Source organism: Gossypium hirsutum, chromosome A05, assembly GCF_007990345.1.
Source record: "Gossypium hirsutum isolate 1008001.06 chromosome A05, Gossypium_hirsutum_v2.1, whole genome shotgun sequence".
In the NCBI taxonomy this organism is placed as follows: domain Eukaryota; kingdom Viridiplantae; phylum Streptophyta; class Magnoliopsida; order Malvales; family Malvaceae; genus Gossypium; species Gossypium hirsutum.
This window is the reverse complement of record NC_053428.1, coordinates 6,578,014-6,604,645: the sequence shown is the minus strand read 5'-3', so window position 1 is coordinate 6,604,645 and position 26,632 is coordinate 6,578,014. Positions and strand designations below refer to the sequence as shown.

The window sequence follows — 26,632 nt, the reverse complement described above, 5'->3', positions numbered from 1 at the left end:
ACTCCTAAGCTGAGCTGAGGCTAAACTCCTAAGCTGAAGTTGAGCTAAAATTTAGCTCGTGAGTTGAAAGTGAGCTAGGAGTGAGCTCGGTTTAGCTCAGGCAAGATGGATTGAGCTCGAATAAGCTGGATTTGAGCTGGACGGAGCTCGTGGAGCTGGAAACGAGCTTGGATCAGCTTGCCAACATGTCATTGCTCGGCTTGACAGACTTGTTCGATAAAGTTCGTGAGGCGTGCTCGTATCAGAGGAGGCCAAGCGTCGGTGGTTTTATGGTTGTCTTCATGGTTTTGGATTTCGTTTAGGGGATTTCGTGGCTTTAAATCGCCTTCTGCGCGAGGTGGGGACCTAGTTTAGGCTCCGGACGTCCCTCCAGTCGCCATCTGCGGTGGTCACCTCCATCAGCAATGGTGGCCAGCCGCTGTGTTCTCCAAACCCTAAGGCCATGCTAAAAAAGAAAACAGAGGATTGTCCTCTTATTTAAAAAAAAAACCTGGCATCAAAATGTTTTTTAAAACCAAAATTTCGGCTTTATTTTGGACCTATACGATGCCGTTTGGAGCCCAAATTTTAGTGGCCAAAACGGCACTGTTTAAGCATATGACCCGCGTGCGTGACCCGACCCGGGGAAGATCCGTGCGTTTTCATTGCTTTTGGGGTATTTACGCACTAGGTCCCTCCTCTTTTGCGCTGCATCTCAATTAGCTATTTTGTATTTCTTTTGTTTTTTTAATTCGCCCTGTAATTTGCGCTTATTTGCAATTGGATCCGCGCCTAAACGCAGCACATTGGGACCTAGCATATTGCCAGTTTTAGTCCCTTTACATTTGCGCGCATGGCATATTAGTCCCTGTCGTCATTATTTTTTTTATTTCCTAATTTCCCCTTGTTTTAGTTTAATTTTAATTAAATCCTTTTAGTTTATAACTTTTATTCTTAATTACTTATTTTTACAATTGTTTTGAAGATCTTTTTTTATGTTAATATTTCGTATTTCTTTTATTTTCTCTCTCTCTCTCTATATATATATATTTGTACATGCATAATTTTGTTTTGTTTTATAAAGTCATCATTTTAAATTTCTTTTTTTTTTGCGTTAAGCTATTTTAATATCCTTATATAACTTTTCGTTTAAATATTAATATATATGTATACTTTGTATTAAAGTTAATTTTATTTTATATGTATATATTATTAACCTTATACTATTTTACGTACATGATTTCTTTTAAATTTATTCTTGTATTTTTGTTATATAATCCTACATGATGTGTCTTTTAAATCATTATTATCGTAAGTGTATATATTTATTAATGACTATATTTCATCTAGATATATATTTTTAAATCTATACGTTTTATACATATAGTTTTCTTACATATATAACCACATTCTTGAAGCTATTATATAATTTATTATAAAATTAACTTAACCTTGTATGTATTTCTATGTTTTTACAAATAATTGTTTTTAAAGTTATTTATACATATATGTTTTGTAAATCTATTGTGTATGTTTCCTAGGATTATATTTTATCATGCATTCTTGCTATTTTTTTTATACTACATATGTTATTTAAATTTTATTTTATTGTGTGTATTTTAGCCAATATTTTTAACACTTCATACATTATGTATTTTTTTTTTAAATATTCATTCTATAACATATTTTTTAATGATTGCATGTGTATATTAAGTTTGTCTTTACAAATGTTTTCTAATTTATCAATCCATCAATTCATATAGTGTGTATCATGTACTTATCATTGTTTTAAAATAGTTTTATACCATGCTGCTTCTTTGATTTGCATTTTGTTTCGCACATCTAGTAGTAATCATTTTATATTATGACGTGTATGTTGTCATTGCATATTATTTATTCATTGCTTTATATTGTCATGTTAATTATTCTCCATGCATGATCGAAATTGAGTTATATTTTCAAGTTAGTTATACTTAGTTGTTTAAGTGCTTGTTAGTTGATTAAATAAATTGCATTATCTTCGTTCTTCCATTGTCATACTTTTATGCGTACATATATTATCTCGTATCATCGTTTTCCACTTGGTTTATGAAATGTGGTTTTATAAAATCCAAATTTTTATGATTAATTTCGTCTTATTTTGAGTCGCATTAATATGTTTTAAGCTATTTTTATAATTATTCGTTTAAAAATTCTTTAAAACGAAGGCGAGATTTGATATTTGGCAATTCGCGAAATCGTGCCCTAACGTGCTGGGTTGCAATTTATCGGTTGCTCAAAATAATCGAATATCCCTTCAAAATTTCACTCATGTCTTCTAAAAATCCTTTAAAACGAAGGCGATATTCGATATTTGGCAATTCGCGGAATCGTGCCCTAACGTGTTGGGTTGCAATTTCTCGTTTGCTCAAAGTAATTGAAGGTCCCTTTAGAATTTCACCCATGTCCTTTAAAAATTCTTTAAACGAAGGCGATGTTCGATATTTGGCAATTCGCGGAATCGTGCCTTAACGTGCTGGGTTGCGATTTCTCGTTTGTTCAAAATGATCGAAAGTCCCTTTTGAATTTCACTTATGTTTTCTAAAAACTCTTCAAAACGAGGGTAATATTCGATGTATGACAATTCGGGGAATCGTGCCCTATCGTGCTGGGTTGCGATTTCCTGTTTGTCCAAAATGATCGAAGATTCCTTTAGAATTTCACTCATACTCTCTAAATTCTAAAATAAGGCAATGTCTGACATCTAGAAATTCGAGGAGTCGTGCCCTTCTGTGTTGGATTTCGATTTTCTCGTTGGACTAAATAATTGGGCATCCTTTTGCGGTTTTCAACGTATAAATTTTTGGAAGTCAAAATTTGTCATGTTTTCGAGGGCATAAAGGATCATGTCCTATCGTGCTGGATGTGGTGCTATATTCCTCTTAAGCAAGAGAATTTTGATGACCAACTCGGGTTATTCAAATATTATCAAAAAGGGAACCACATTTCAAAAACATTTTTAAATCTTAGATATAAGGACAGTATTTAATCGATTTGGCACCAATTTTGGGCGTAGTGAGGGTGCTAATTCTTCCTCATGCGTAACCGACTCTCGAATCCGTTTTTCTCAAAAGTTCGTAGACCAAAATCGTTGTTTTAGTAAACCAAAATGTTTTATTAAAATAACCAAATCCTTAGGTGATCCGATCACACCAAAACAGAAAAATCGGTGACGACTCCATATTTTATTTTCAAAAATCGATTCCCCATTTTTTTATTAATTTAAAATTTTGAAAAAAAATAGTTTCCACAAAACTTTTTTTTTTTACTATTATAATAACAACATAAAATCCTTCAAATCCCAACATACCTTAAATCTTCAAAATAAATGATGGAATTGGACATGCCTTGATTTTTGTATAGGATAAAGTTACTCGTAAAATATTTATAATTTGATTTGTTATTACTATTAATAATTTAATAATAGGCCAAAAAGATTACTTTAGTATAATTTTAGCCAACAAACACTTTGAAACTTGTATGCGTCAGGCTGGCTTTGATAAACCCTACTTTTTTGTTTCTGGTATTAACAGCTTACTATTTATTAAATAAATTTCACCCCTTTTTAATTGTAATGTCAAAGTCAAAACATGCATCATAATAAACCAAATGCATGAATATTGCCTTGTAATATTTCTTGTTATAAGCTCATAATAGTTATTAATTATTATTTATGAAGTCAAATTATACATTCACATAAAAAAAACGTATTGTAGAAATTCTAGCATAAGCTATGAAAAGAAAAATTAATATTAACTTAGCCTAAGTTCCTAAAAGTGAGAGCGGTCAGATTATATGTAAAAGAAACCCAGAAAGTGAATAAATAAAAAAAGAGAAAATGAAGTAACCGGTATTACCCGGAAATCGATTACCAAAAAAATAAAAAGCCATGTTGTGGAAAAAAAAAAAGCCCTCCCTTCGTTCCTCTCTTCCTTCTCATCGTTCATCATCATTGACCTCTATGATTTTGCCGTTCATCATCGTTGATTTATTTGCTCCCATCTCGTCAATCAACATTTTGATTTATCCACTCACATCACAAAAAAAAAAAAAAAAAAATCTCCCCTCCCTCTTGTCTCTCATCCCAGCGTTCATCATTGTCAACTCATCAACTCTCATCCCACCGTTCATCATCACAGAGCCCCACCACTACCTCCATTTTTTCAACAATATTAAAACTATTCATTTTTTTCCTCTTAATCTTGTAATTTGAATTATTAAGATTTTTACACGTATATATTTCTTGATGGTTTTTTTAATAAATATTTTATATACATATTTATTGGTGTTTTTATGTTTTTTTTTTATTTTTTCATTTGGCGCATTCTTTTATATCAATTGGTTGTTGAGAATTTATTTTCAAACCATTTTTTACTAGATGAATGTATTTTTTAATCAATTTGGGGGATTGGTATTTGTTTCATCATCTAATTTTATTTTATTTAGTTTTATTTTGTTTTAATTTTCATTATCCCTTCAAATATAAAGAGCTACTTGTTTCACATTCTCATGCTAACAAACACAATATATTATATAAGGATATGCATTTTAATTATAACAATCAACTAATTTTTTTTTGTTTTTCTTTATCTTGAATTGATACATACAGGACTCGTTGACAAAAACATTTTCATTTAATTAAATAAATCAAGAGGTGCGGAACATAAATAAGTTACTTCTTAAATTTAAGCCTGTTCATTTAACTTTCAACTATGATGTTTTTTTTAACATATAGAAATTCTTTTATTAATGAAGTTTGATTTTTGTCATTTGTTTAACACCCTCTTAGTTCTTTTCAATATTTTTCTACAATATTAATTTTAAGATAAATTACACCAGCAGTCACCCAATTTAAGGATAGCTGACAAAACAATCACCTAGGTTTCATTTCAGTCACTCAACTTTCGAAAAGTAACAAAACAGTCTTTTTTTGCAATTTTCTGTCACAGACATCACGGCAAAGTGACATGACAGGTGACGGCGTCATTGGTGTCAAAAAACCGTCCAGCTAGCCTATTACTCTCACTTTAACAGTCCTACCAACACCATTTTAGGGTTAAAGAAAGAGAAAATAATAAGAAGAATAGGAGAAGAAGAATAAGGAGAAGAAAATGAAAATGCCCGGTATGTAGACCCAATGACCCTTCATTCATTGTATCTCATATTCAACCTCAAGCTCGTCATTCATTTCCTTTCACGCTCTCATTCACTCAACTGGCAACAATATTCTCCTTTCAAAGAACTATACCAGGACTTTTTTTCTACTATGGCAATTCAGAAGCGAAGTTAATCACCCAATTATCTGCTTTGGACGAATAACACTAAGAATATTGGCCAAGAAATCAACCTATATAAAAAAAATAATAGTTATGCAAAGCTCTTCCCTTCCCAATTTGTTCCCAAAAACCAATGTGGTTGACTGTTGATAATAAAGAGATAGAGGCGTTAAAAAAAAACAGAATATAAGAAAATATTTTCTCCAAAACAATTCATACAAAGATTATAACCTTTTTTGCTATATATGCTCGTTGAAAATTTAGATTGTAGAAACAAAAAGCCAATGACACAATTCTTCTTTTTTTTTCGAGGTAAATTACACCAAAATTATTATCCCCAAATAAAAAAGACCAATCACACCCTAAACCTTTATACCCTGTTAATCGACTATTGAATTGAAATTTAACCCTAAACCCTTCTTGATCAATTTCCTGAATTAGTTTCAACCTTAAACCAACCCAAATCACAATTGAAATTTTCCCAAATCCTCCTAATCCTAATCTGTTTCTAGTTTTTTACCCCTAAACCCATAACCCTTCAACTTTTTTCCCTAAACCTGCCCCAAACCAAGACCCATCAGCCGCTTCACCAATTGCCACATCAGTTGATTAACTTGCCATGTCAGCATCCCGTTAACACATTAACGGAAATTGTTAATTAGTGACTATTTTGTTACTTTTTTATAACGTTATTGACTGTTTTGTAACTTTTCAAAAGTTGAAATCGATTAAGATAGACCAAATAGAGAGTATCCACCCTCTGATGTACAATATGAGAATGAAAATGTTAGGTTTGGTAGTACTTGAATTGTTATTTACAAATGTAAGGGATGATTATAGGTATATATGGATGGTGCACTTTTGCCAGTAAACCGACTGTCTAATTACGGATGTTAACTATTACTATTTTTTATATTAGTTTTATTTCAATTTTTTATTTTTAGATATGGATTACATGATATAATTTAATATATATATTTATTTATGTAAAGTTAGTAAAGTGTGGTCAAATTCAAAGAAGTAAAGACTTATATTTTATTTATACAACATTCATAATACCGTCCAAATAGCTAAGAAGCTGTTAAGATGAATGAATGCATTTCAAAATTTTATACTATAAGTTAATAAATTGTATAATGATTTAACAAAAATATTGATTTGCCCATATTTGTAAGATTTACCAATATATCCATTCTTTCTAAACCTCGTATCAAATTATTTAACAAGCTACCAAAATTTCTATTGTTTTACCAGCATTTATGAGTTTACCATTTTTTTTATTATGATTTTACCAATATTTCAAAAGTTTCTAAACACTAAATCAAATCTTAACAATTACCAAAAGTTCAATGGTCTTATCAAAATATTTAAGGATTTACCAATACATCTAACTATTTATCAATATATCTAACGATTTATCAAAATTTCTATTGTTTTACCAACATTTCTAAGGATTTAACAAAATATCTAACGATTTATTAAAATTTCTATCATTTTATCAATATTAAGGAGACTTTACCAAATTTCTTAATATTTTACCAATATTTTCAATTTTTTCTAAACCATATATCAAGTCTTAACAATTACCAAAATTTATATCACTTTAACAATATTTGTAAGGATTCCATGAAATATTTAACGATTTACCGAAATTTCTAAAGATTTACTTAAATATCTAATGAGTTACCAAAATTTCTATCATTTCACCAATATAACTAACAATTTATCAGGATTTCTAAAGATTTACCAAAATTTCTATTGTTTTACCAATATTTATAAGACTTTACCAAAATTTCTAAGATTTTACCAATATTTTCAAATTTTCAAAACCATGTACAAAGTCTTAACAATTACCAAAAGTTCCTCAACTTTACCAAAATATCTAACGATTTACCAATATTTTTAAGAACTTACCAATATATCTAACGATCTACCAAAATTTCTACTTACCAATATTTCCAAATTTTCTAAACACCATACCAAGTATTAACAATTACCAAAGTTTCTATCACTTTATCAAAATATCTAACGATTTACCAAAATTTCCGTCAATTTACCAATATTTATGAGACTTTACCAATATCTCTAAGGATTTACCAAAATATCTAACAATTTACCTATATATCCAATAGTTTACAAAAAATTCTAATGATTTGCTGATATACCAAATAAATTACCAAAATTTATAAGGTTTACCAAATTTTGTAATGTTTTATCAAAATATCTAAAAATCTACCAAATTTTTTACATATTATGTTACTTTATCAAAATTTTTAAGATCTTACAAGTATTTCCAAATTTTCTAAACTTTATACAAAGTCTTAACAATTATCAAAATTTCTCTGACTTTACCAAAATATCTAATGATTTACCATTTACCAAAATTTTTAAGGAATTACCAAAATATTTGACGATTTACTAATATTTCTATGGATTTACCAATATATCTAACAAATTGTCAAAATTTCTATAGATTTACAAATATTTATGAGACTTCACCAAAATTTCTAAGATTTTATCAATATTTCCAAATTTTCTAACCCTATACGAATTCTTAACAATTACCAAAATTTTTATGACTTTACCGATATTTTTAATGATTTGAATTTGCCAATATTTTTTTGGATTTACCAAAATATCTAAGACTTTATAAAAATTTCTATTGATTTATCATTTTTTATATGAATTTACTAAAATATCTAAAATTTTACCAAAACAATTAACATTTTGAATTTACTGAAATATTTAAGACATTACCAATATTTATATGGATTTACTAAATATCTAACATTTTTATTAAAATTTTTAAAATTAAATCCTTAAGAACTTTTTATTTGGAAGCATATAATAGAAGTGTCGCGCGTATTGGTAAAACTTGAAAACATTTTTTATATGGAGAGATGAGCATCTCTATAGATACAAACATAGATATATATTATTTATATATATATAAATTCAGATGGTTTCGAAATTTTATAATGAAAATCAGATTTATATTCTTAAATCGACGGGAAATTTCATATATATAAACATAGATATATATTATTTTTAAAATTTTTCCCATGGTCCAGTAGGGGCTTCCTCAAAAAGAAAAAGAGAAATTAGATGGTCCCAATTTGATAAGTTTCTTTCTTCTTAAACCACCAACAATCTAACGGAGTGAGTTGTAAAGAAAATCTTATGCTGATATTAAATATTAGGGTTCAAATCTTAATCTATAATGTTAAAAATACATAATCCCGAGCATGGCCACATTATTTGAATTGCTCCAGAATGGGATATGTCATCTTTTAGGGCAAACCCAAAGTTTACTGACCCCTTTATCTTTCTAAGCTGCGCTACTCTTCCTTTTTCCTTTCTTATATTATTCCTTCTTATCACCTACTTTAAAAAGGAAAAAAATCTAGTCAGATCTCTACTATATCAAGGTTTTGTTGGTCAATGATCATCGGCCATTTTCAAGTTGGATGACTTTGGTCGTCAACCGTTGGGCTTCGCCTTACACCCAATTGTTAGAACTTCATGTTAGCCAGCGGATGGTCAAACATTGGTAACTGAAAATATTAAAAATTATTCGAAATTTTTTATTTAAAATTTTAAATTATTTAAAAATTTATAATTCTTGAATCATTAAATCATTAATATGTTTATATTCTAGTTTTTGAATTTTAAAAAAATTATAAAATAGTAATTAAATTATTTAAAATTTTTTATTTAAGTCACTTAACTATTAAAATCTTTACAACATGATATTTTATATTTACATTGTGTACACCAATTAAAAACTCCCTTTTGTTTTCTCTTTCATAATCAAATTTTCTTTTAAAATAAAACACCTTTTAACAACATGAATCAGTGAACCAAATCAAAACAACTTTTTTTTTTGATATCTGACACAAACCATCATATCAACTTGGATCTAAATTAGTGTTTTTCTACTTGTCGATAGGTTTTGATTGACTATACTAATTATCGAATCGGCACTTAAAACTCGCTAAACAAATTTTAAAAAAATAACTTAATAACAATTTAAATAAAAAATTTTGAATAGTTCTAAACATACACTAAAAATTTTTGAACTTTAAAATTAAATAATCAAAACCAAAATTTATTAATAGTTTAATGAGTTTTATACCATTTAAATATGATATAAACACAATAGAATTACAAACCCAATACTCGACAGGGAAAGAGAGGAAAAAATTTGGGAGCTGAGGGACTCAGAAATGGGAGGGCCTATGAGCTGTTCATCCTAATTTTACTCGAAACCTGTTTAGATTGATTGCTTCATAAAAACCCTAGCCCAACCAAAATGAGAGTTTGTGTTATACTAGTACTAGGCAACTAATGTTAATGTCGTTCCTTTCCTCCCTTCTATAACTAAAACAATAACACCTCAAATTTCTCAACCCCCAAAATTGTTGCACGCTGTGCAGTATTCTTTCTCATAGATAGTATTTGAGTATTGAGGAACTCATTTCTTCATATCCCCATCCGCAATGCATCGCAACGATGGCGTTTGTTTCACCTCCTCTTCTTTCAAAATCCCTCTCTCTCCTCCCTCCCAAACCCTAGCCTCTCCCCTCTCCAGAGCTCGTCACTCCCTTTTCCAACTTCTTCACTCCCTCAGGAATCGCTCCCTCCCTCCTACCACATCCACTCACTCTCCCCTACTATGCTGTTCGTCTCTCTCTCTAACCGCCCAGACCTACAACCTTGTTAATGCGCCTCTGCTATGTTCCGCTTCCTTGGCCCTGTCTCAACCCTACTCTCCCGACTCCACTCAGTCCGGCTCGGAGGTGCCTCAGAAGGGACAGTCCACTACCACTGGTCGTTACGACGAGGAGAGGGTTTTGATAAGCGAGGTTCTTGTCAGGAACAAAGATGGAGAGGAGTTGGAGCGGAAAGACCTTGAAATGGAAGCCCTTACCGCGTTGAAAGCTTGCCGAGCCAACTCTGCCTTGACTGTGCGGGAGGTTCAGGAAGATGTCCACCGGATCATCGATAGCGGTTACTTCTCTTCCTGTATGCCTGTGGCCGTTGACACGCGGGATGGTATCAGATTGGTGTTTCAAGTATGTTGTCTCAAGCCAAATTCATTTTACTTACATTTTGGTGTCGTTTCTATTTTTTTCCTACTTGTTTTGAACAATCATAGGATTGTAAATAGAGAATTGATATGGAGTTGAGCTGCTAGGTTTTAGGTCATTGCAATGAATAGCATTCCATTTGAATCTAGAAACTGGCCTTGGAAGCTGAAATTTGTCTTAAAGCCTTGGAACAAGACCGTAAGCCTTGGAACAAGACCGTAAGCCTTGGAACAAGACCGTTATTGGTGAGGCAAAGAGGGGAAAACCAATGAAAGGGAGGGTGTCGAAATGTAAAGGATGGTTTTGGCTAAAACAGAAGTAGAAAGTAAAAACAGGGGGAGAAAAGGCTTGTGATTGGAAATGGAAAACATCTGTTAGGTTCCCAGGCCACTATGACTATGACAGACTGTTACTATGTTTCTTCTGGCTGTTACAAGTCTGATTCAAATTCTCAGGGTCGTAGCAGCATAGTGCAGTCTTGGAGACTGCTGCTACTGCAGGACAGTGGCCACTAGTTCACCAGACATGCACATACATATGTCTTTATATGGTCGGGATGGAGTTGGGGGCTTAGGTCTGTGATCTCTTTGGCACTAGTATATTCTTCTATGTTAGAATTTTGGGGAATTGGAGGTAAATTGTCTGTTCTGTGCCCCCTTTGTTCTGTCTTTGTTGTCATCTGTTTCCAGTAAAGTAGAGCACATGCTTACTTTATGGAGTGTCTCTGGGAAAACTTAATAGAATGAGATAGTCTCATAATCATATGTTGCGAGCGAAAGTATAAATGCTAGTTTTGGCTGCCCTTTCATGTTTCATAGTTTTTTTTTTCACTTTTAGTTGAACATTTTGCTCCTGTCTTGGGCATTATATGCCTATAACTTAGGCACATGGAGAAACACAATACTGATTAGTGATTTGGTTGACATTGGCTTCTTGTGGCATAAGGTAGAACCAAATCAGGAGTTCCACGGATTGGTCTGTGAAGGAGCCAATGTTCTTCCATCAAAGTTTCTTGAGGATGCTTTTCGTGATGGACATGGTAAGTTTTTTTTTTTTTTTGCATTCTTAAGTATGGATGGACTTGCTCTTAGATGATTAGCTTGATGAGCTGCTTGTTAATTATGGTCATAGGAGGCCTTCATTATTTTCACTTTCGGTGTCAAGCTGTGCAGGAAAAGTGGTAAATCTCAAGCGTTTGGATGAAGTAATTAATTCCATCAATGGATGGTATATGGAACGTGGTCTTTTTGGGTTGGTTAGTACCTTGCCTTTCTGGGTTCTTTAATTTGTACGTGCAAATGTTCTATTTGTTAATCTTTGAAGACAAACCATGTTGTTTAAACTGTCCTTTGCCCTTATAGGTTTCTGGAGTAGATATTTTTTCTGGAGGTATTATAAGGTTACAAGTTGCAGAAGCTGAGGTCAACAATATATCTATACGCTTCCTTGATCGAAAGACGTAAGAAGCTTCCTTCAGTTTGCTTTATCCACACTTGGGTGTGTGTTTACTTAAATAGGCAGACTCTCAAACATGTATATTAGACTCTTGGATTTATTAGTATTGCGATATATGACTGCAAAAGCTTGTAATTGTTTCAGTGGTGAACCAACTAAAGGGAAGACAAAGCCTGAAACAATACTTAGGCAACTCACTACCAAGAAGGGACAGGTGTGACTCTAGGTCCAGCTTTTGTTACATGCATTGACTTTTAATTGATGATTAATCATGAAGCTAGTCTATTCTTATCAAAGAAGAGTGCTTGTGGTGAGCACCACTGTCCTGACTATCTTGTGTTGCTTCCTTTGAATGATCCTCTTATAGGTGTATAGTATGCTTCAAGGGAAAAGAGATGTGGATACAGTGTCAACTATGGGTCTTATGGCAGATGTCAGTATCATTCCTCAACCAGCTGGAGGTGAGTGGGTATATCTTTTAAAGAAGCTTGCACAAAATTGTATGTTGTGTTCCTGAAAATGTATTTAATGTGCATTCTCCTAGTCAGTTTTTGGTTTATTGTTTTATGCATTTACTTGATTAATGCAGAATTTTCAGGTTGATAATAATGCAATAGCAAGAATGTCTACTGAATTTTATTCTGGATTCTTATTATGGATTAGCGTAACCGTAATCATGTTATAGTAAACAGCAGTATTAGCAAATTAAATGTTATTTGCTTTGTTTATTCCCATTGTAATTGATGGAAATCTTTCTTAGTGACTTCAAAATAGATATGAGAACAGATTGACATGGAATTTCCTTTAAGCTTTTAGAATATGGCTACCATTTTTATTTGTCTGAAATACTCCCATACTCGCTTTCTTTTTACAAAGGTTTCTTGTATCTTTTTTGAGTGTATGGTCCAAAGAAATTTCCAATGCTTCTAAGAACACATGTTCTGTTGAATATTGGCTTTGGTTGGTTGAGGATTGCTGCAATAAAGTTGAGTATTAAATTAGGAAGACAAAGGCTTTGTACTATAGGTGCTTTTAGTTCTTGCTTTTTTTTTTTTTGTGTGTGTGATAGATTATGAAAAGCAATAAAAAAAATAGTATAAAGGAACTGAAAACAAGGGATAAATAGTCCCCCGAAAAAGAGCAAAAGTGTCAACTAGATTAAGTCAAAATTTTTGATGGTCCGACAGTAAAATTTTCTTTTTTCTACTTTTCAGTTGCCATAAAGACTTATTTTAGTTGCTAGGGTAGTATAAAGTGTTTGTTGAAAACTTGAAACCAACGGAATACATTTGTTTTTTTCCTTTACAGGATTTGATGCTAATTGATTTTAAAGGCATCACATGACGTGCTTTTTTTCTTTTATCTTTTCGATAATAGTTTGCAAGTAAAGAAAATTTCAGAGTTTTTCTATGCATTTATTTGTCTATTATCGTTTGATTGTAAACATTTTAGATGCTGGTAAAGTTGATTTGGTAATGAATGTTGTTGAACGTCCAAGTGGTGGTTTTTCTGCTGGTGGTGGAATATCAAGCGGGTAAGTCATGTTAGTTTAAATTGCAATTCTACATGTTCTACCTAATTTAGTTACTGAAGTCCATACTTATTTATCTGTGGTATATCCTAAGTTATATTTATGCAAGTGATCTGTAATTTTGCAGGATTACAAGTGGCCCTTTATCAGGACTTATTGGAAGGTAACATAGCATATTTAGTTCCTGGCTGATTCCTTATGTGCCATTCATCTTACTCCTTTTGCGGTTCCATTTGATTTGTGCATACAAATGTTATGTTTCATCTCACTGACCTGTTTATGTCGCTTTGAGCCTTTAGCATTGCTTGATTCCTGTCCTATTGTTCTTGAGACTAAAGGGAGAGGAATTTGAGTCTTCTATATATATATCTGATGCAATGTTTTATGCTGTTTATCTTGTCTCATTTGTTATGTCCTATGTGCAGCTTTGCATATTCTCATAGAAATTTGTTTGGAAGAAACCAAAAGCTTAACATTTCCTTAGAGAGGGGCCAAATCGACTCTATATTCCGCATTAACTATACAGACCCATGGATTGAAGGAGATGATAAGAGGACATCTAGAACAATAATTATCCAGGTGGGTTTTGCTTTTACTTTTTAAATAATTGGAAGGTTGATTTCTACATTGAGCTCTTTTTTTTTTTTATTACAGAATTCAAGAACCCCAGGGACACTTGTGCATGGTAACCAACATGACAATAGCAGTCTGAGCATTGGCCGTGTAACAGCTGGTATAGAGTTTAGTCGACCACTGAGGCCAAAATGGAGTGGGACAGCAGGTCTTATTTTTCAGGTATGGAATGTTATTTCACTCCATAGGTTCTTTCTTTTTTGGTCAGCTAGGTGTTTGTTCTCTTTTTCCTTCAAAGAGAAGTTTGTGAAAGTAGCACCCTACAAGTACCTTTAATTCTGAACGTGAATTTGATATTTTGGGGGATTATGGGTTATGTTTCAGTTATATGATTTATTTATAATATATAAACATGCAGCATGCTGGTGCTCGTGATGAAAAAGGAAATCCAATTATCAAGGACTTCTATGGCAGCCCACTTACTGCAAGGTTTGTATGTCTGTGGCCTTGTGTTTATAGCTTCTATAAGATTCATTTACAGCATTAGTTTGCTGTTATCGGTATTCTTTTAATTTTATTTGCTTGCTTCTAATCATCTATTAAATCCCCGTTTTCTAAATTGAAATCTTAATGTAGTGGTAAGCCTTACGACGATATGTTAGTGGCTAAATTTGAATGTGTCTATACTGGTTCTGGTGATCAAGGTTCCTCCATGGTTAGCATCTGCACCCTGTGGCTTTTCATCACTTCTGACATGGATGGGCCTAACTTCTGTTACATTTGCAGTTTGCATTTAACATGGAACAAGGGCTTCCTGTCATGCCTGAGTGGTTGTTCTTCAACAGAGTGAATGCTCGGGCAAGAAAAGGTGTTGAAATTGGTCCTACTCGCCTTCTTTTAAGGTATTATGCTTATTATTTACATTTTCATGAATTCATGGAACGGTATGTTATAATTGTAATGGTTTATATTTGGATGGTAATCATCCCTGAGCTTAAATTTTTATCCAAAGAAAGAAATTGAAGGGGAAACAGTTGGAGAGTGTTGCCATATGGTTTGCTGACTTGCTCTGTTCTTTATTGCTAGTTTGTCTGGTGGGAAAGTGGTGGGAAATTTTTCTCCTCACGAAGCGTTTGCTATTGGTGGAACAAACAGTGTGAGAGGTTATGAAGAAGGTGCTGTGGGCTCCGGACGATCTTATGTAGTTGGATCTAGTGAAGTTTCTTTCCCAATGGTGGGTGCATAAAAATCCTGCCTCTTCTTTTGTTGCTTCATGAGTATCTTGTGCTTGCTGTAAGGATTCCTTGCACCTAGGCTAGTGTTTAAGGCTCTGTTTGGCAGAGCCATTACAGTGTGATGAGCATGTTTCGGAGCAAGGTTCTGTGTCTGTTCAGCAAAAGTCTAGCAGCACAATTGGACTGCTTCCAGCTGCAGTGGTGCTGCACAGGCCACTGGCCTTTGAAGCTCCATTGCTTCAATTGCACTATTGCCTCTCCTTTTTCTTTTTCCAGTTTTACCCATTTTCATTATTCTTTGTTTTCTTTTCAATCCCGACTTGACAGTGATGATAGATGGGAATAAGATAATACAGTTTAAGAAAAAGGAAGAGTGGGAAAGATGCAAGAAAAAGTTCAAAATGCTTCGAGAATTCTTCTATTCAGTTGATTATCTTATTTTATATTTTTGCTGTTGTGTAGCTGGGGCCTGTGGAAGGTGTTATTTTTGCTGATTACGGACATGATCTATGGTCAGGCCCCAGTGTGCCTGGTAAGTCTGTTCTGATTAATCTTCGTTTTCATTTTTTATTTAATCTGATTGTGAAATCTCTGCCCTTGTAACATTCTTTCTTTCCTATGAACTTTTTGTTTTGGTTTTTCAGGTGATCCTGCAGGGGCAAGATATAAGCCTGGAAGTGGATATGGATATGGTTTTGGCATCCGAGTGGACTCACCGTTAGGGCCTTTGCGACTCGAATATGCTTTTAACGATAGGCAGGCAAAAAGGTTTCACTTTGGGGTTGGCCATCGGAACTAAGAGAGGTTTGACACACAGGATTTTCTCAATGGAAAGCCGTGAACCTTTCTGCTTCGAAGTGTTTACTTTTTTATGTTAATTGCCTTTCACAAGTTCACAATTTTGATGATAATTGTCAATATATTTATAGATATATTATGGAGAAAGAACATGGGTCATGAATGGCATGATCTATAAGTGTATGGAGCTCAGGATTCGATATCTCATCATTTTTTGGCTTTGCTGCATTTCATGCGTCCATTCTGTGCCCACTCTCGTTACATTGACCCTAAAGTTTCACCTTCTGGACCGCCAAATATAGTTTGTTTGCATATCAGGGATAAAATTGTTCAATTTAATGATTGGGGTTAAGAAGAAAAAAGATTTATTGATTTTGAAGTTGGATTCCAAAGTGAAAAAAAAGGAATAAAAAAACATGGGAGCCCTCTATGAGAGATTAGCTAAAAAAGATGCAAGATTTCGAGTTATCAATGGAAAATATTAGTACGAAAAGAAAAGGCTATATTGGCAGACTAGAGTTTGTGTTGTGCAAGTAAAGCTAGCAAATATTTAGGGGAGATTGACCCCTAGTTTCACTAGTAACCTGTTGATTACCATCAACATTGCTCTTAAATCAATACAGTTGACATATGCTTTGGACGTGCTAACCAATGGAGTAGATTATAAGTAGCTTTGTTTTACAATTTGAATACTCCAAATTTAAATGCCCAAAGGATATTGCGTTTTGTTTAACGTGCAAAATTATGGGGATCCAAAGAGCATCTCTGATTTCGAAAGTAATTGAATCCTATCAGCAAAATGCACTGCCGCATTTATAATATCATAAACTTTTACGGTAGGAGATTAGATATGGACTACATCAAAATTTGCACCAAGTCTAAAAAGGGCATTCAAAATTAAAGTTAAACTTGGCATTCTTGTGTTACTTATTTCCTACTCTATAAGAGAAGCAATTAAAGCTTCAAGTGCACACAGTCAGAATTATAGAGTCATCCCACTAGATTCAGCTTCGAGATACTTGCAGATCCTCTCCATAACCTCTCTGCCCTTCACACTATTTTGCATAAACCTCTCAGCACATCGTTGCTCCACTTTCTCAGCCATGGATGCCAGAGTTGATAATGGCTTAATACGAATGCTGGTCTCCTGTCGACAAATGGTCCATCCTGTTGGATTATCTGGGTGAGGATCATACCTTATTTTCTCCTCTACTTCTATAAACTTCTGAAGACTGACATTACGGGTTGTAAGCTGCATTGACTTTGATTGGGCATCAACCACTGTTGATTCAACACAGTGGCAGATGTCCTGGCCAATGATTTTGCGAACAAACCATGGCCCTGGAGCATGGATGGTAAGAGCCCGAGTAGTGTAAAGCTTACCAGAGAGAGGATCGAGTTTGCGATTCAATGTGTCAACTTCTAGAATATGAGACAAGGTACGCTTGTTTTCAGGGTCAGCAAACTTACGCCAAGATGCAGAAGTTACTCGCTCCCATGGATGTTTGTAAATGTGCTCTTGCGCATATGCTTTCACCATCACGAAAGCTGTTTTATAGATAAAGAACAACAACTCAGGCCACATAACAGTGTGCATCCATGATTATTCAGGTAGACTTCACTTCATCTCAAATGAAAAAAAATACGAACTAACATTCAGAAATCAGGTTGATTCAGGATTTTGTATTCTTCACAGCAATTTTAAAAAATTAACTTGGTCAACTTCAAATTCAATCTCCAATCAAGTGTAAATTTGAGAAATAATAGCTATTACTTATGATGCCTACAATATCATCCACATCATGCATAAAATTCATTTCAGACAAACATTCGTGCCAGCATTATCAAATTAAAAATCATAAAGTTCATACAACTATGCAGTAATTTACATGACAGAATCAAGCTCCAGGAGCTAAACCCTAATAATTAAAAGAAACAAGAAATTCTAAAAACAATTCAGCATCTTTTTCTTGAACTTTCATCATGATCTAAACAAAAGAGGCTAAAATTGTGTTCTAGACATAATTTAGCAGCAAAACCTGAACTCATAAAATATAAAACAATTTAAACCAAAGAGAAAAAGGGGGAGGGGGGACACCGATCTAAAAGATAAGCATCCAAAATCCACAAAGACCTAGAAATTAATTACATACATAGATCATCCAAAACTGAACAACCCATGTATCAATTGGATTACAAAAAAAGAAAAATGCCAGAGCACGAGCTCAAGTCCATCTTAAAAGAAGGGAAAAGAAAAAGACAGATAAATAATCTTTAGTATAACCAAAAGAGCCTCCAGCCATTAGTTAGAGTTGATTACAAGTGTGATCATTATTAAACATTCATGAAGAATGCATGAAGATCAATTAACAATAATAATAATAATAAGAAGAAGAAGAAGAAGAAGATGATAAACAGTAATGATTAAGAAAAGCAGAGAGAATAAAACGCACCATAAAGAAAAGCAGCGAGGAGAGTGAAGCCCTAAAAAAGATCTGAGAAATGTAGAAGAGGAAAAAGTTGGATATTGACGGTGATGGATGGCAGGGCCTGTACTAAGAACCTTGACGGTGTCGTTTTTATTGGAGTATGTATGACCGGCCTTTTGAGTTGAATTTTCTTGCAGCCCAATTTTTTCTTCTCTTCTAGATTCTTCAATACGTTTAGGGCAAGTCAATGTAAAAATAAAATAAAAAAAAAACCAGAGGTTACAATAGATGTAAATATGAATATTTTAAAAATTATTGACCAAATTAATTTTTGTTGAAAGATTTTCCCATGTTCTTCAAAATTACATTTAATTTTTCATTTATTTTACCATCTGAGTCTAATTTTAGTGAAGTTGACTGCCGTCTGCCCCTCCAGGACGCCTAAGTTTCAAGGCTTTGATTGCCTGGTGTTATTTGGGGCTTATTTCTCTCATCGTATTTTATGGGTTGTCTTGTCTTCACCATATCATCAATTCATCCAAGTTTGATTTTAAATAAAAAAAAGAAAAGAGAAGTGGCGATAACATCAATACTCTACATTAAATGAATGTACATGAAAGTTACAGCTAGCACAAATTACTTTATTTGAATTCGGGCTCTGTCCAAGGCCTGATTTGTTTTTAAGATGGGCTTATTTGTTTCCAAAACCCTTATTTAAGGCCTTGTTTTTTTGGTTTAAACTCTCTGCAGGTAATAATATGAAGGGTTCCACTCGAAGTTTTAACTTCAAATTTTACTTGTTATTGTAAATGCCTCACCCCTGTCCCTCTAGACTTCCTCGTATATATATTTTTAAAATTTTTTATCAAATATTTAGTAATTTTATATATAAATATTTCCTTTACTACATTAATATATCTTTACTAAAAATTAAATATATATTATTTTTTATCATTACAATTTTAGAGAAGAAATTGATAGGATTTTAATTTGTTTAAGAGCCATTCTTTTTTTCAATCACATCTAATTAACATCATGCATTTTAATCAAAATTTGAGTGGATAGCTCAACCCTAAAACATGTCTATATGTATGGTAATAATAGTATATATGGTTGCTAAAGTCACACCTAACTTAAAATATGAGTTTCAAATTTTGTCCAAATCCGTTTATATATTTAAATATCCTATTCTGGTCCATCTATACCCACCCATATTTAAAAAAAAAAAAATTATATTGTTTCTATTTAATATTTAATAATTATATATGTATATATCTTTTAGTATCATTATATGGATTCTTATTAAAATTTTAAATACAAAAATATTTATTTATTTGTTTGGATAAATGGGAGAAGGAAATGAAATAATTGAAAAAAATATTTAATTTTTATATTATACAAATTACACCATATAATAAATTTAAAAATAAATTATTAAGTCCAACTAAACTTAAAAGTATAAATATTAGAGTAGGAGCTAAAGTCATTATTTAAACATACTTATTGCTGAAACCATATTTTAGAATTAATATTGAAGGTTAGATGTTTAATTAATACAACACAAATGGAGTTTTGATTAATACTTAGATGTTATGTGAAATAAATCAGCGGCAAGTCAAATTATGTATATATATTAAAAGACATAATTATTAGCTTGGATGGAGTGGTATAATTTGGATAAAAAAAACTATGTATGTAAAAGGTAAATAGAGGATTCAAGTCATATTCATCATCATAATAAATATAGAATGATTTTTTTTTAATAATAATCTTAAATATAATTAAATCATGTGAGACCCACTTAATGGGTACATTTACATTTATATCTTTAAAATTATAAAACCTGAGTAATGGGTCTACTTTTTAAATTTACATCATTTGAAATATTTTATATACACTATTAAAACATATAACTATATTTCTATTTCTATTTCTATTACTTTTCTCAAATAACAAAACTATTGTTATAAAATATTCTAATCACTATTACAATTTAAACTACATCAAAACTTACCCTTATTTATACACTTTTTTTTTCTTTTCATCCTTTAATTTACTTTTTATTTACAAAATTATCTCTCAATTAATTTCATCCTCAACAATTTTATCTTCAGTTATTTTATAAACCACAAATGTATTCATCTGTTTTACAGTTTAGATATAATTATGTTCGAATCAGAGTAGTATTCAAATAAAGTCCTCCCAAACTTAATTCAAATGACTTTCATTTCTTTCAACTACTACTTGCCAATTTAAAATGATGATTATGGATAGATAATATTAGTTTAGAACCATATAGTACATGGATTCTTTCATGTTATCAAGCTCCGCAATGAATTATAATACACTTATAAAAATATATAATTTAAATAAGTAATAACTTTTAAATATAGCAGTATAAAAATTATGTAAACATTGTATAACTTAAATAAAATAATAGTTTTTAAAGAATAATTTATAAATATTTTTTTAGATTTAAGTTAAAAGTCACATACACCCATTTAATAGTTATTACTAATTTACGAAAAATAATTTGTATATAAAAGAAAGATTTTTGAGTTTTTTCTTAATTGGATTACTGTTTTATTAACTCTTGATGTTGAATTATAGCATAGATTAATTAACAAAATAAATGAAAAAAGAAAAAGAGAGAAAATATTATTCATAATTTGTGAGGTGAGCATGTGGTAATAAATATAAAGTTAATTTCTCCAAAAAGCACTTGAGATACAACTGCAAACCAAACTAAAAAGGAAAAGTTCGTACCAAAATAACTGTATGGTCGATCATTAATCATAAATTTGGGGTTTGAATTTTGATGATATCAATCAGACGGTCGAAAATGATTGGAAAGGAATGAGATGAAACATGAAACAGAGTGTGGCAGGTCCCACTTTTGAGCTCAAACAAAACAAATGTACATTGGTGTATCCCACATTAACCAAGATTGAATTGAAGCCTCTTTCTCTCTCCGCATCATTTCATTATCTTTTCACTTTACACCCTTCTTTTTATATCCAAATAATTCAATTTCTTGCTCCAAACCAACTAAGCTACGTTTCTTTTTCAAGTTTAAAATTTATAACACATTTACATAATAACACTTGCAGAAAAAATATTATCAAACAATCCATTAACTTTGTTCACATTATATCCATATGAATGCTATATCAATATTTTTTAAAACATTTAAAAGAATTTTTAAAAATTATTTTTAAAAAATTGAAAATTATTTAAATTATTTAAATCTTGACATGCCATTTATATAATAATCTATGTGTATGTTGCATTAACAAATTTTTTCGTTAATAAAAATAAAATAAGACAGAAAATTTAAACCAACCTTTTTTTATAAATAATAAAAAGGGAGGGGGGGGGTCGTTCTATGTGGTGAAATCATGGCCAACAACAGCATCATAAAAGTATATATACTTTTTTTCTTTCTTTCTTTAAAGTACAGATATATTCCTAACATTGACATATGGGGTGAGTGGAGGGAATATAATTACTGGTTTAATTTTCTCATTGCTTTTTTTTTTTACCTTGAGCTTAGGTGGAAGTGGAACCTTACATTTTCTCCCACCAAATCATGGCAGACAGGAATACATCATACTAAAAACCCAACTTCAAAAGGCATAAAAATTAGGTTTTGTGTATGCGTATATATATAAATAGTTGGTGGGGTTATAATCTCCAACTGGACTGAAACGATAGCAAAAAGAAAACAGTAGAAAAGATTTTATGTATCCTAAAGTTGTATGATATGGGGTTTGTAGGTTTGTGGATCCTTTTCCAAAGTATATATATATATGTTTAATCAAGAAGATGCCAACATCTAGAACCCCACGAAATGCCTTTCTTTACCACTCTATTTATATCTTTCAAAATAAAAAATTTATATATAGCTTTTATTTGTTAGCTAACACCCTATTTTCTCTTTGCTCAATCCCGTGAGTCTTTTGATGGAAACATGCAATTCCAAAAGAGATTCTATGCAAAAACAGGAGCCATTAGATAGGAAATAGGACATGCGTTAATGTTAATTATCTATGTAATAAAAAATTTTAAAGCAACCCTTAATATCATTCTTAAAGCAAATTAAGGTCGAAGCCCAATGGTATATATTACTCAAATTTTGAGAGTTAGCTTCCTTTTTTGATATACATTTCTATCAACTAGTAAGGAGTTTTAAAAACTTCGACTTTCGTATGTATAATATTACACTTTTTTATTTTCCATAAATTTGATTCATAATTTTTAATTCAAAATAAAAAATCATTAAACTTATTTTGGAACATAGGGTGTTTGGTAAATAGGACTTTGAGTCTTTTTTTTTTAGTTGATTTGGATAAAAATAGAGGATTGAGTAGTCAAACCTTCTAAATGCAGTGTTTAATGAATAGAGGTTTGCAAGAGTTTGTTGAGTTAAAACCTCCAAACAAAAAACACATGGATGGACAACTTTTTTCACAATTGATTAGCAATGAGATATGTGGAATGACATATATGACTATATTTGCTAAAAAATTACTTCATTTGTTAAATGCTTTCAAACCTAATAGGGCTGCAAAAATATCAGTAGCCTTCAATCACTAATTAATTTATTTTCAATCTACTTGTGTAAAATAAATTTTTATCCAACTTAAGAAATTTGTTTATTTAAATTTTAAAAAAATATTCACTAATTAATTTCCATAATAAATGTTATAATTCCTTGGTAGTAGTGTTTTATTTCAATAATTTCACTCACTATAGACTAAAATATTATAAAGGAATGAATACTTAACAATAAAATGTGTCATATCCTTATTTGTCATTTTACACATATCAACTTTCAGCTATTAACTTAAATATATGAAATAATTAATAGAATCGATTAATAGAATCATTTAGTTAAACCGATCACTGCAATTAATTATCGATCTATTCTCAAACGGGGCCATAATTTTTTTTATATAGAAAAAAAATATGGAATGAATAGGACATAGAAAGAAGAAAGAAAATGGATGGGTGGGATGTGAAATATATAAAAACAAAAATGTTTTCAATTATTGCCTTTTTCTATAAGCTATGCAAAAAGATTAACTTAAATTTAAGTGGAGAAACACTTTTTTAAAATTTGGTTTTATGTGTCAATAGTTTCGGTTAAATATTTGCATAAAAACTATTTCAAATATTAAATAAAACATGACTAAGAAAAGTAGTATACACAAAGGCACTAAGGTGGAACTTTACATCGTATTTGAATGTGAATGAATTTAAAAAATATTTTAAATAGATGGCAAATTCAATTTTATTTTATTTTTAAACTAATTAATTTCTTTTTTAAAATAGTCAATAATAATATTAAGTGACAGTCTACTTTGAAGTCGTAATTAATATTTCTGCAAGTCTGAGTTTGTAGTTATAAAAATAGTAATGCGTCAAGAAAGAAAGAGGTAATGATTATGGTGAGAAGATACACGTTAGATTTTATTCACCTTTTTAAGAGCATAATGATCAAACAAATCAGAAATAGATTTCTGCCTTAATAAATTAATTAATCCTGTCAAATATCCCTACAGATCTTAACCTTGTTGCAGTGTCACTCTAAATCCAGAAAAAACAACCCTGCCTAATTTATCAACTTTTTGGGGATTCTGAAATATTGGAATTTAAAACCCAATGTTATAATTTTATTGATTTAAGAATTACATCATATTTGCATCAGTCAGACATTATTACAAGTGTTTTGGCCAAAACATAATGCTTCAATTAAAATTCTCAAAATAAATCAGAAAATTGTTATTGGAAGACCATAAATAAATAATAAATTTTGAATACTAATTTGTAATTCTATTATTATCATATTATCATGTAATTTCATCAAAGTTAAAAAGGCATTATATAAATAATTTTTCATTTTAACGCCATGCTAATATTATCTCTAAATTTATTCTAGTTAATTAATTATGAAATTAATTGATTTTAATTAAAAGATTATTTGTAACTTAAAAATAAATATAAAATAATCAAATATGAAATTAATTAAGCAAGGTAGTGACGTTGATGTTCAATTTTCATACGGCATCTGGGGAGGTGATTGAATCCGACAATTCCCATAAATCCACATTTGCTCATATTTTTGCTATAAAAGAAACGCTTCCTCATTGGGACATTTCCCTCAAAAATTGTGACTGCTACTAAGCATATCATTCATCAACAAACATTTCCGCATTATTTAAATGAACTTAATGCAACCCACATGCTATAGCTTCAATAATTGAAATATTAGCTTCAATGATTAATATAATGTTGGCTCAATTTAAAATAGATTCATATTATGTATTTATTTGTAGAAAAATAAAAAAGGGACAACAAACCTAAATTCATGAAGATGCACGATCGTATTATTTTCCCTTAGATTATGGGTAGCCCCATGTGAAACCCGTATATCAAACCAATCATTTTTGTCTTTCATTTGGCTCGATGCATCATCTTTTATTTCTCACAAACACGTGTGCTCATTTTTTTTTCTTCGCTAATTTCCTTTTTGTTTAATAAAAATAAAAAAGGGCTATCCACTTTAACCAACTCATTACACTTATAAAGACCTCCTTCCATATGGGTGGCAAGAGTAGAATTATTGTACTCTCATACTAATAGTAACAAATAAAATAATAAAATAATAATGGTGGATACCACTATGCAAAAATGGTATAAGCATCTTATTGTACCCTTACCCCGTCCCCTGCAATATTTGTCTTAGTGATATCATTTTGATAAGTTTGATGAAATATTTTAGAGTTAATTGTACCAAACATTTTTTAATTATGATATTTATTTTAAATTAATTCTTAATTTTTAAAATGTTTTAATTGCATTTTAAGATTATCAATGTTACATGAATCATTTTATTTTTATTATTAAAGTTGTTAATTCAACCGTTAAATGATACATTAAATATTATATAATTAGATTTAAAGAAATAAAATATTATCTCATAATTTTTAAAAGTAAAAATTACAAATAAACTAAAATTGAAAATTAATAAAACTTATATAAAAATTTCAAAAATCTTAAAATTAATATTTTAAAACATCTAACGATAATTATTTTTTTTAAATTTCATTTTAAATTACATCTCATAATTTAGAGAATGATTTAAAAATTAAAGATGAATTTAAAATAATAATCATAATCTAAAAATGTTTGGTGGTTGGTTGTATATATAGAGAAAAGTATTGACAGTGGTTTGAAGGTGGGTAAAAAATCCACTTACCATGTAAAATAAACAAATTCCCTAAGGAATTTACTCAATAAAATTTAAATAAAGGTACAACTTTACTCTTTGACTGAGTTTATCATCGCCATTTGAGTTTGAATCCGTATCATTAAAATTATAAAATCTCTTTCTTCCATGTACTCTTCAAAGTATAGATCATCCCAAATCCACCTATGAATGAAGGTATGAAGTATGCAACATGCTAGTACGATCCAACCTTATTTCTTTTAAGTTATACTAATGTAATGTTGTTAATATGAGAAATACTTTTTAAAACAACAAATGTTCTCTCAAACACATTTCAAAACCTTAAATATATTAAATTAAAGAATTCGTGAGCCGTCCCTAATACTTGTGTCTATCTCAATTCTCTCAAATGTTATCACACTCTACAACATGGTGTAGGAAAACGTTTTTTTGTATTTGCATAATTAACATTTATCATATAATATTTTGTTCATGGTGCAAATAGTCTGTAACTTTAATCATAAAAACTTATATAAACTTAATTTGGAGAAAGAATTATGCTATCTTATAACTCTTTCTAGAATATGTAGATTAAGCAAAAAAATAATATAAAATTTATAGTATATAACTTCTATGATCTTTTTTTATAACGTGTTCAATAATTTTCATCACATTTTTTATAAATAATATAATTTTTTGTTATAATTTTAGAAAGTTATTTTTTATAGAAATAAGTTACGATAAAAAAATTATAACATTTTTTTACGAAAAACAAAATATTTTTATAATATAAAATGTGGACACATAAATCAATTATGTCCGTAAATTTTTATAAAAATAAATATATATTAATTTTTATACTATTTTTTTCCATAACTTAAAAAAATAGGATTTAAATAATATAATTTTTTGTTATAACATTATAAAATACACATAATTTTTTTTATAATATAACTTTTTAGGATTTATAATAAAAATTTGTCATAACCATCCCAA

General features: G+C 30.7%; 2 protein-coding genes across 3 annotated transcripts; one reads left to right on the top strand and one right to left on the bottom strand.

Moving 5' to 3' along the window:
• The first annotated feature begins 9,471 nt into the window (after nt 1–9,471).
• On the top strand, nt 9,472–16,204 carry LOC107959313 (outer envelope protein 80, chloroplastic). The gene is made up of 16 exons (XM_016895339.2): nt 9,472–10,369; nt 11,330–11,423; nt 11,557–11,639; nt 11,746–11,843; nt 11,984–12,053; nt 12,207–12,300; nt 13,292–13,373; nt 13,498–13,533; nt 13,796–13,949; nt 14,025–14,165; nt 14,362–14,432; nt 14,580–14,658; nt 14,730–14,845; nt 15,030–15,177; nt 15,641–15,710; nt 15,823–16,204. Exons 1-16 carry the CDS (start codon nt 9,794–9,796, stop codon nt 15,975–15,977), a joined length of 2,067 nt encoding a protein of 688 aa, XP_016750828.2. The 5' UTR covers nt 9,472–9,793; the 3' UTR covers nt 15,978–16,204.
• A 563-nt stretch (nt 16,205–16,767) lies between these two features.
• LOC107959314 (protein slowmo homolog) lies at nt 16,768–18,586 on the bottom strand. Of its 2 annotated transcripts, none has more exons than XM_016895340.2 (2): nt 18,430–18,586; nt 16,768–17,524 (listed from the first exon to the last, which is right to left on the bottom strand). In XM_016895340.2, the coding sequence occupies exon 2, from the start codon at nt 17,514–17,516 to the stop codon at nt 16,959–16,961; it is 558 nt and encodes a 185-aa protein (XP_016750829.2). In that variant the 5' UTR covers nt 17,517–17,524; nt 18,430–18,586; the 3' UTR covers nt 16,768–16,958. The 2 variants fall into 2 exon arrangements, with proteins under 2 accessions (XP_016750829.2, XP_040968988.1); XM_041113054.1 differs by lacking the exon at nt 18,430–18,586 and adding an exon at nt 18,130–18,403.
• Between the last annotated feature and the right edge of the window lie 8,046 nt (nt 18,587–26,632).

Coding starts and splice junctions, on each gene's coding strand:
- LOC107959313 (XM_016895339.2), top strand. CDS start 9,794: ATGCATCGCAACGATGGCGTTTGTTTCACCTCCTCTTCTTTCAAAATC. Junction 14,659..14,729: donor GTGATCAAGGTTCCTCCATG/GTTAGCATCTGC, acceptor TTACATTTGCAG/TTTGCATTTAACATGGAACA. Junction 14,846..15,029: donor CCTACTCGCCTTCTTTTAAG/GTATTATGCTTA, acceptor CTTTATTGCTAG/TTTGTCTGGTGGGAAAGTGG.
- LOC107959314 (XM_041113054.1), bottom strand. CDS start 18,157: ATGGGTTGTTCAGTTTTGGATGATCTAT. Junction 17,525..18,129: donor TTCAGTTTTGGATGATCTAT/GTATGTAATTAA, acceptor TCTATAAAACAG/CTTTCGTGATGGTGAAAGCA.